Source organism: Penaeus vannamei, chromosome 17 (assembly GCF_042767895.1).
Source record: "Penaeus vannamei isolate JL-2024 chromosome 17, ASM4276789v1, whole genome shotgun sequence".
In the NCBI taxonomy this organism is placed as follows: Eukaryota; Metazoa; Arthropoda; class Malacostraca; order Decapoda; family Penaeidae; genus Penaeus; species Penaeus vannamei.
In genome coordinates, this window is record NC_091565.1 from 31,055,336 (window position 1) to 31,066,826 (window position 11,491).

The 11,491-nt window shown below is 34.0% G+C and overlaps 1 protein-coding gene across 4 annotated transcripts in view; it reads right to left on the bottom strand.

Moving 5' to 3' along the window:
- Nucleotides 1-1,024: 1,024 nt before the first annotated feature.
- LOC138864566 (dynamin-1-like protein) overlaps nt 1,025-11,491 on the bottom strand; it is an 11,047-nt gene continuing 580 nt past the window's right edge. The window contains exons 2-5 of one of the 4 annotated variants that reach the window (XM_070132195.1): nt 7,108-7,161; nt 4,203-4,287; nt 3,781-3,992; nt 1,025-3,483 (exon numbers count right to left, since the gene is read on the bottom strand). In XM_070132195.1, the coding sequence (XP_069988296.1) occupies nt 3,427-3,483; nt 3,781-3,992; nt 4,203-4,287; nt 7,108-7,161 (408 nt within the window). In that variant the 3' untranslated portion in view covers nt 1,025-3,426. Of the gene's footprint in view, nt 3,484-3,780; nt 3,993-4,202; nt 4,336-7,107; nt 7,162-11,491 lie in introns of all 4 variants that reach the window. The other 3 variants (XM_070132194.1, XM_070132198.1, XM_070132197.1) reach the window with 3 other exon arrangements.

Below are 11,491 nucleotides of genomic sequence, written 5' to 3' on the forward strand. Positions count from 1 at the left end.
AATTGTAATAAGGGATGTAGGAAATGGAGATGATTGCGCAGATGGGGTTGAGGGCATTGGGAGTGAGGAAGGAGGGGCCTTTTGAAGGTTGAGTTATGATCTGGGAAGATGATTAAGGATTGGTCAAGTCGACAAAAAGTGTTGAGGAGTAGGGTGTAGTAGAAGTGGTCGGAACCACGATCAAATGAGAGGCAGGGGTCAGTAAACCAGAGGAGTTAGATTCAAGGTTAGTTGATAAAGGACAAGCCTAAATGTCTCTAAAAAGAGTCCAAGATCTTCATTACTAGAAAAAGTATGCCTGAAATATGTGGGGAAGATAAAAGGTCCACCCCTCCGGGTCCCCAAGAAGGGTAAGGGCTAAACAATTAACCAAAGGAATACCATGCCAATGGCTCCCTGAGGCCCATTCATAACTGGCACCAAGTCAGCCTTTCATCCTTTCAACACAACTCTCACACCTTAGGATTTGGACAGGGGAAGGGGTTGGGGAAGGTAAGGAAAAGGAGAGTAGGAGGAGAAAATACTGCGCATAATTAGTTGAGCTGAGGGCTGAGGCCCAAGGTAGTGGTAATCCCTAACATAGGGCCTTCATCTCCATCTCCTAAGCCCCATGACAACAATGAACAAATGCTTGGGGGGATTTTCCAAGTTTTCCTCCTTTCCTTCTGATTCTTAGCTCCAAAAGGATTTATTAACATTTAACAAAACCAATATGCTATCAAACTTAAATCACTTTAATATTTATAATTCATGTACACATACAACTTATTACCCAACTGTGTGCTAGGAATGTAATCAGGATATACTTTATTGCCATCGTCTGTACAAATTACTTAATGGAAAATCCTAGTGACTATGAAAAGCCACTTTGTTTTGTTAAGACATAACATGTTATTCCACACAAATGGTGTACACATGGCTAATACCAACGGTTTCTACAATTTACTTTGAGTTATTATCCCAAAACTTCTATAACAAGTAAATTACAGATAAACAACTGACAGGATAACTCACACAAGTCTACTGTGAACAAACACCTTTATTTCTAATTTTTACAAATAATACTAAGCAATATTTACATAAAGAATGAAGCTATTTGTAGAGTAACAGGAATTCAATGAAGAAAGGCAATTGAAGTCATTGGTAGCAAGAAAAAGTTTTAAGAGAGGAAGGTTAAAAGTATCATTCATAGCAGCAGATTTCAGACTTCAAAGACAACCTTGCACTTCTGCTTTCTGCTTTCTTATGCGTTTTCTGTGTCCACTTTCTGTATAAGAGCACTAGCTTCTTGCTGTACATAGCGCACATGACCTAAGTGTTGAAATGTATCGATCACTTTATGTGTTGTCCATTGAAATGGAACAAATATTTACAATTCTGAACAAAATAATCGCTATTTTACACTGATCATAATTAAAAACAAAGACTTGTACATAGTTCTGCATCATCATATATAAGCCGTAACTGAACAGATATACAATAACACAGTATAAATAATGGCACATAAACACACGAACATGCACTCTCATTCAGTCAAAATGTTTGTTCCCTTCTAAATCCTATACGAGTATTATTAAAAGGACTTATTCTACAATAAATTAAAGAAAAAAAAAACTATAAATCAAATAGTAACAGGCCTGTTTTAACTACAAAAGAAATATCAAACTGTACTGGAACATTCATCACACACAACTAACAAAAAAAAAATATCTGGTATCTTCTATATTATGAATAACAATGACAGCTGAAAATAGACATCCAGGTATTAATAACAAGATAAGTAATTTTCACCTGATCCTAAATCATAAAGGGAATATAGTTGACATTATCATTCTGTATGGAATGGATTTGCAGTCACTTCTCAGAATGATCTGTGTTTGCTTCCTGATGCATGTGGTAAACAACAAGTATTACTTGGGAGTTCATGTCTCCAAAAGTCATCACAGTAACAGAATTTTCTCTCAGTGAAACTGCCTCTACACATGTTAGCATTTGCAATATTTGTGCTCAGGGAAAAAGGATTTTGGCATTACAATTTCTTCATCCCATGTATGGCTTTCAAAATATAAGCTAAATGGCCAAAACTTTCATATGAGAAGGTTTTCCTTTTCTGCTAAAATATATTTCAAGTTTACATTTAAAATACAATAATTTATTCAAGTTCCTTTTCTTTTATAAATTAAAGATACTATATTGACACAGCAAAGGGCACATGCTTAATAACAACATACCCGTCTACAAAATAAAAGAGGTACTATAATAATTGCAATTAGGTGTTACATGAAACACTGGAACACCTGATCATCAGGTTTCTTACCAACTAACTGAAACATTTTCTAATTTCTTGGTTAAATTTATTCTAGTTTCTTAAGTAAATTTGTGAACAACTGGCAACCCAAGGTAAGCCAAATAACATTCTTATATCTAAAATTTATGTAAGTGATTGAGAGAGAGAGAAAAAAATACAAATTACATATCTATATACATACACATGGAAAGTATATCTACATAAGATCTGCAGCCTTACTATCAATAATTGCATTTTTGGACATACTGGGCAGAGTTTACAACTTGGAGTGGACACTGGGTATACTAAACATTAACAAATCAAAAAAACTGCATGGTCAACCTGGTTGCTAATGTATGTATTTCAGCCTATTTACGTTTGGGTGGATTGTGTCATGCAAATCAATACATCCTTTATAAGAGCTAATAATAATCACAAAAATAAGACCAATGTAAATTATGTCTGTTTATTACCTTCTAAATACAGCCATAGTGTTGACTAGATATATTTATCTTTTCAGTGGTCTACAGACTATCATGTGGGTGGGTCATGGGAAGGTCCGCCTTTCTGGTTAGCCTTAAAACTAGCACTTACGCTTGCACACGTGCTCTTGCACATTCCCAGTATATTACAGCAATGGAGAGAGAGTAAGTACCTAGATTTGCTGATATCTTCACACTAAACTGTCAGGAATAGCATAAGGCAGCACAGGGGATGTACTGTAGTATCAAATATTCTGTTATGTAAAATAATATAGAACTCCTTGAGAATTCTCTTCTTTATCAAATATCCAAAAAATCAAAGATCTGGTACCAGACTAAGATCTCCTTTTTCATATATTTATATACATATAAATCTTTTACAACATTAACATGAAAATCAATGAATAAATCATCCCACATCCATAATGTGTGCAGAAAAAATGTGTATTGATTACATACTGATAACAAAGTGTGCCCAAAAATTAGGAAATGATTGAAGAAATAGAAAAGAAAAGAAAAGATGAAGAAGAAAATGCATTCACAGTTACACAATGTAAAGACACCTTTGAGAGTACCACTGCTTCCTGCCATGAAAACAATATCAAATGATAACATATGAATTCACTGGTTTTGTCCAACTTGTTGCTGAAGTCTTCATTACCACATGTGGGTCTCACGGATCTCCCCAATAATGACATTGGCATTCTGAAGAGCCTAAAAGGAAAAGAAAAAATAAATTAGCAAGTAAAATTTAAATAGAAGGAACTCAGAATTTCCATGCATCTTCCCAAATCCTTATTTCGTATATAATATGTCAGTATTATTCTTTTACAAAATATATACCATCTTTATACAGATTGTTAAGCTTCTAACTGCTGCAAGATTTTACTACAAGTTTTTATTAATTCTTTCAGTTTCCCATCCCTTTATTCCTTCCCTCGTTATTCTACCAGGTTTGAATGAATGTCCATCCCATCTCATTAGAGCTCAGCATCTTTTTGAAAGCCTCACCTTCAGCATTTCCGCTGCCTCCTTCCTGCGCTGAGCTATCTCTGGGGATTCTGAAAGGAAGGTGTCGATCTCTTCTGTGCGATACAAATGCTTCACAAGCTCTGACTGGAGATTGTCTTTGACGTGGTTGACCAAGAAGTGCATGATGGCCTTGGGGACTTTATCCTGGATGCTCTTTCGTACAATGTAGAAGTATGTCTTGATTAGGCGTTCTGTGTGTAGAGTGGAGTTGTGAAATAACGATTGAAATATGTGTCTGAGATATTTTTTCTTATTGAAGATACACAGATTCTACATAAAAATAATCACACTATTATATAGACAAAAACAGTGTCACTACCCTTAACCTGTTAAAAAAAAAGGACCAGACAAAACTGTTTCAAGTAAGCTGCTCAACCTAAACACTATCTACCACTACTCACCAATGACCTCACAGTCTTTCGATTCCCTCTCGGTGAGCTTGCGTGTCTGCTGCATAGGGACCTCTGGGAGCAAGTTGACTGGCTTCTGTGGAGACAGGATGCCGCCCTCAGGGGGTGTTGGTACCTTTCCAACCTGTCAATGCACACCACACCCACACAGGGGGAAGACTAGTAAGCACAAGCAGCTACAGTGCGCTAAGCGAGGAGGACTTGCAGTGTTTAAGAGTACAAGGAGGTACATACACCTGGGTGCAGTGCCAGTACAGAAGTCCTAAAGCACAGGAGTTTGCTTGAAAAGTCAGTACTTGTAATCCCTATTCATAAAGGCAGACATATGATAATTTCTAAACACAGGAAATTTCAAATGAGAAATTGCCTGTGCCTTAAAATTTGGGCCATTTCAATACCCTCAATGGAATAGCAAACACCTGCAATGTATGCCTTCTTTTGATCATATGTCTGCCAGTCTATGAAGAGGGAGAAAAAAATTAAAAGGGAAAACAAGAAGTTGTAAAGATAGAGAGAAATAGAAGAGAAAAGTAAAAGCAAAATGAGAAAAAGAAAAAGAATGAGAGATAGATAGAGATAAGCGAAGTAGCAAGAGGCATCAGATTTCAAAGAAATCCTAACTAAGAGACAATCTAAAAGCAACAGATGTATCCTAAAATCTGCCCTCTGGGCATCGAGTGTCAAAGGTCTTCTGTTTTAAGTAAGCAAGTTAATAGTAATGCTAAGAACTCCATGTTATCTCAAGGATTAAAGAAGTTATATGGATGTCATAAAGTTACAAGGAATCAATAAGTAAGTTATCATATTTGAGACAGAAACACAAAAGAGACTGACAGACATAAGGAGGAGGTTTGCAAAAGTACATCGAAAGTGTACACATTACATCAACTTTACAAATAGATATTCATTTCAGATTTGCATTCATACATCATTTGAATCTTCTAAAACACACTAACTCTTCCGTTACACAATCCATATTACTGAATATAAAACTTACGATTAACACAATGTAATAATTCAATTTAGACTGAACTCCCTCATCCTGTAGAGAACTTGGTTTCACTCTTGACTTTATACGGTACTGTATGTTTAACATTAATTTCTCAAAGAATTAAGTATAACTATATAGCTCTTATATACTGTTTTCAAACAGCTAGATAAGATTAATCATTGGTACTATAAAATGAAAGATACAAGAAGAAAAATAAATATATATATTTTTGTGACTGTATCTTATCTGCAAGCAATGTTAAACTAAGTGCTAAATACTGGGAGGTAGGTCAGCTGAAGCAAAATATGTAAGATGAAATGCAATACTGAGTATAACACAGTATTGATTTCATTCTCTTTCACAGAGGGGAAGAAAAATATATATTAAAAGCAGTATATCTAGTGAAACTATAATCTTTCCTAGGCATCCATGAGGCTATCTGTATCGGTAATTGTGTTTATAATCTTAAAAAGGCAGTTCTGGTGATCTGTAGCTGCATTTTTTTCAACCACTGATATTGATAATGAAGAAAAAAAGCATATTCACATGCAATTTCTGTTGCTAATTTGCAATCTATACACTGGTGACTCATGAGTTGGTGTAGGATGCAATGACTGGGAATGTAATAAACTTTACCTCATCTCCTAGTGATCAGAATACAAAAGACAGTCTTCCCTGGTTACAGTTTTAAAAGTGGGATGACTCTATAGACACCAGAGTGCAAAAACCATGAACATTTTAACCACTCAAAACATCTGATTAAGATTGCATTACTGTAATGCAAGCAATGAGGACATGTGATTTCTAGACATAAATACTAAATAGTGCTATATCACATCAAAATAATTTACACATTACTGAAGTGCCTCTATCAATCAACACTGAAGATATACATTTTAAGCAAAGTGTAGGAACACTCAGCATAAAATTGAAACAAAATATCTTTCAAAAAAGCACCTGTGAAATACTGAAAACTCATAATAGTTAAACATCATTTGAGGATCACATTACTGATAACATAAATCACACACAGTATTATCATGGCAAAACCTATCCACAAATGACTCATGAATTTTCTCATATGAATGGGGTTCATCTACACCAAAAACCAAGGAAACCTCAGCTGCAAAACCCTGGAAATTCATGCGAGAAAAAACAAAAAATATTTCTTTAATCATACTCTAATCCAAACAACATAATATTCACAACAGACACTAAGCTGCAGCCTCTCCTGTCATATATATAAACAATCACCTATTGTCCATCTCAGACAGATGTTACTGAACCTGATTATTTTACTACTTCTTTTGTGGAGTACATACTTAATTTTGCAACCAGAAAGTATAATACCAAAATAATGAATCACACAAATGTAAACAAGTCAAATGTACATTATAATACCAATTTGTGTATTATTGAAGACTTAGAGCACCATAACAAAGGCCTAGAGGTTGCTGAGTAAAAGTTCCTCTTTACAAGGTCAAAATATCTGTTGCTCTTCCAAAAAATGCTATATGTTGTAGTTGGGATTCCAGGTTGAAAAATTAAAGAGAAAATTGAAAAGAAAAAAAACAAGGAGAAGAAGAAGAAAATAAGGTACAAATGAAGAAGATCAAGATAATGATGATGAACTAAATGAAAGTGATAAAAAAGAGAAAAGGAGGAACAAGAAAAAAAGTAAGATGAAGAAAATGAAGAGGAAGACCCAGAGACCTCCAGGCATGATGCCAAGAAAAACAAGGGAAGTTATAGGTCAGACACCATCAGTCTCTTAATGGTGAATTCCTAATGACCATCCTCCAAAAATAATCACATCCAGCAACACCCCAGAGAGAGACAGAGATAGACAGAGAGATAGAATGGGAACATGCATAACTAAACCTCATGGGGGGGGAAAAAACCAACCTCTACTCCTTGGTCGGGATTAATGATGGTGTCAAAGGCCGAGAGAGCTAATTGCTAAAGCCCACAATCACACACACACAGGGGGTCAAACAGTAGGAATTGTATTAATACGTTTTATACCAAAAATACTGGTTACTGAAATGAAAAATAAATAAACAAACAAATAACTGTAACTTCAGCAACAATCAGAGGATCTGCAGTATTCCCATATGATTATGCTTGAATGGTAAACATGCTTATTTTTCTTTTAAGTGAAGTCTTATGAAACAAAACACAATGGAAGTAAATCTTCTCTATAGCAAGGGATCTTAATATGTACTATATAAATATCTGTTTCCTTTCAAAAACATGCAAACAACGTTCAGCTCCAGTAAGTTCCTAGAACTAAATGAATCTTAATCAATTTTGGGGAAACTACATGAATGGCCTTGCCATTAACTGTAAAAAAATAATAAAGAACCACAACAATGATGATTACAATAACCATGATGACTATGATAATAAAGATATTGATTATGATGATAATCAGGACTTTGGCATGATAATGATGGTAAAGGTAATAATAATGATGACAAGTATCACAAAATAAAAACATGTAACTAAATAAAAAATACAAATTATGCAAAAATGAGATTCCCCCCAAAATAAGCAAATCACATCTAAAATTTGTCTCTGTGCAAAATGTGTATATGAACAGTTTTTAAAATGTGCAAAAAGAATGAATTATTTAAAAGATCCTTAAAAATAAACAGATTGATCTAAATTTACTTCCAAAAGGAGGAGGATATCTACTTCAGAGGATCCCCATTATTTGTTGTTAATATGGACCAGAAAAATATGATGAATAATGATTCAACACTTAGAGATACACATCACAGTGGAATACATTATGAATGTGTAATGTGGACTGGGACTGCTTAAACATGTAGCTTACATGTATATCCTTACAATAAATTCTTATCAAAGAAAAGTTCATACAGATGAGAAATGCAAATGTTGGATATTGTGAGAAAGGTGTAATTATTGCTCAGACCACAGGAATCCAGAGGGAAGTCCACAGACGTATAGCAGAAGTCACGGGAACAAGGGTTGGGCTACAAACAGGTGGATGAGACCTTTTACATCAGCCAACTCAACTAAATTATCAACCAGGTTTCTTGCAAAGGAATCAGAAGTGGTTGAGGTGGATGGGTGAGGACTGTCATGCATTCCATGTTCAACACAACGCTGTTTAATCATCCACTATCAGCTGTATGTTCACCACTTTTCTTCTTTTTTATCATTTTCCATCTTCTTTAGCATTAACACAATGTGTTGACACTTAGGCATCAGCTATTATTAATATGTCAAGATAGGTAAATCAGCATCAATACTCAACAGCACGTGAGACAGCTGATGCAGTGGAGGAAACATATAATGTTCGCATATGCTGTAGTTTTTATTTAGTTTTTATCTAATTTCACATTGTAGCTCATTTAATTTTTTTTGTTTCTTATTAGTCTCTTATGAGTATTTGCATACATGTGTGTATATACATTTGGAACCCCAATAACCAAAGAGTGAAATGCAATTAACAAAACATCAGTGACAAAAGAGTGAAATGATGGGAAATGTGACAACTAAAAAAGGGGATCCCCTGTATCATTATCATTATTCATATTCAACAATCAATTTTATCAAGGATAAACAATGAGGATCAAACGTGTACCAAATAAATTTCATTCTTGATTTTAGTTGTATCTGCAGAGCCTTAGGGATGTGCCCTTCTTGCAGTTTTATGAGTTACTGTGTACGTGAAATAAAGTGTGCTCCTACGAAAGCAGTTTAGAGTAACAGTATGTGATATGTAAAAGTGACAGCATACAAGTGTGTTTTGAGTGATATGACAACAAAATAGGGACAGGAACAAAGAGGAAATGAACCCAATGCCAACAGGAAAATGTTGTGTTCACTTTAGTATTGTTTTGTTAAATGTTTCCGTACACAGATGGCTCTGCCAGTGCTAATCCACAAAGGAGTCAACTAGTACATCTTGTGACTTCACCTTTCCTTGAAATAGGAAGAAAATGCTTTTTTTTTTCTTTTTACAAATGCTACCAAATTGACAATTATTTTTGTTACAAACATTATAATTACTATATTGTTATTGACTTTATTAGCAGCAGTATCAAATACTAGAAAATATAATTGAAAATCAAAGAAAAGGGTATACAGGTGAGACAAGTAGTTCTCGTAAATGGCTCATTGCTGACTTAGTACTTGTGGAACAATTATTAAATTAAACAAACAGTGGGCATGGAATGTGCACACATGCCATCCCTGGTAGCAAGTGGTTAAGTAAACAAACAAACTGTTTACACAGAGACAGATGTGAAGAAGGCATGAAAGTATGAGCCATTGTGTGAAGCTGTGACTGGTTCTTGATACATGATTGCTTCTTGCATGTTATATCTACAGTTTGTGCATGATCTGGAGCAAATTTGTTGTGGATTTGTGCTTCGAGGAGCAAATGATCCTGAATTGGCAAAAAAAAAAAAAAAAAAAAAAAAAAAAAAAAAATTATATATATATATATATATATATATATATATATATATATATATATATATATATATATATATATATAAATGTACCTCTGGTATTAAGTGTACTTTAAACCTGGAAATATGCTCTTTTGTAACAAAGTGACTTTTTTCAGTTAATACATAACTACTAAAAATTTATTTTCTTTTTTAGGCAAATAAAAGTAATAAATCTTAAATACTACCAGGATCTCCCTCGGTGAAATACAATTGTCATTATAGTATTCAGTATTATAAAACTGACATTTTAATTGCAATTTGTAATAATATATTTTTTCTTTACTCTTCATATTTCATCCCTACTCCAAATATCAATACTTTCACCTCTTGTTTGCTTGATAAATCATAATCAAGATAATCCTTAAATGCAATGAATATTTTACACTAACTCTAACTCTACTCCTTAATGCCATAAAAAAAAAGGAAAAAAATATGTATTATTGGTCATGAATAAATCTTTCTTTCTCCAATATGAACGGATAATCTGGCCATTACTAAAATGGACACACTATATACATTAATCAAATTATCATAGGTTTTCAGATTAATGTTTGTAGGTCATCTAGTCCACAAACATTGTTCTATTGAATTACCTTGAATGTAAACAATACTGTGAGGCTCTGCCTACACCAAGTAAATTAGCATCAAGATTAATACCCCTTAACTAAAGCTGCTTTTACACCTGCCTTTACCCCTATGTATATGACATTCCCCTATATTTTCTAATTTAATTTTCAACCATCTTATGGTGAAACTTACATCATAAAAATGCAATATCGACATATGCTGAATTTCACTTGTCTAAAACAAATCTACTAGTATTTTCAATTAAACCTGTCATTTCAACTCTTGTAGGTAACTGAACTGAATGTGACATCTCATATTAAGTGTGATCATGAATCTACTGACTATATATTAACCCTATCATGATGGAACCAAATTTTTCTATGACCTAATCATTACGTAACAATTTAGCCTTCTGGCCAGCCCACCCACTCGCTGAGCAAGTGAGTAATGACACGTATACACGAAATGCATGATTACATCATGATGGCTATAGCCGTACCCATCACTGAGGGGTGAAATTTCCAAGAAAATATCAAACCAAATATCATTTAAAGCCTATCATGTTAAAGACCAATTGCAACATGACTGAAGATTCAGTTTCAGAAGGCAAGAAATCCAGTGAGATAAATCTTTTCCCTATCTTTTCCAGCACTAGGGAAAATACCCTAGGGGAGGGGATCTGGAGGCTTGACCTGGTAGGTGATTAAGAAGGTGGGTGTGTGTCTTCCCCACTCTTCAACCTCTAATTCCCCATGGATCTCTAAAGATTGAAGGGGGTAAAAGAGGGGAGGAGGACTAAGAGAGAGGGGGAGGGGATGTAGCTGTCTTAAGATTACCATTCTGTATCATATTAATTAATGAGTTAATAAATATAAACTTTCATCAATAAATAAAATAAAAAATATCTATGAATATAGATCATCACAAACCACAATATTTCCAATAAATCTTAACATTTTAGCATGAACTTTTGTGAACATCATAATCAACATTCCTTCCTCTACTAATATTTCTTACATCATAGTGATATGAAGTTTAGTGGATATAAAAAATATGCAACATCAATCCTTGGGATTATAATAATCACCTAAAAGGGATTTATCAACTAATCATGCTCTACATACCTTAAATTTCTAACGTCTTGAACTACCTACTAATTTCTTACTCAATTTTAAAAAATGGTAAATAATTTAGATTTCACCTTTTTTTCTAGATCCATGATGAAAATCTGTCAT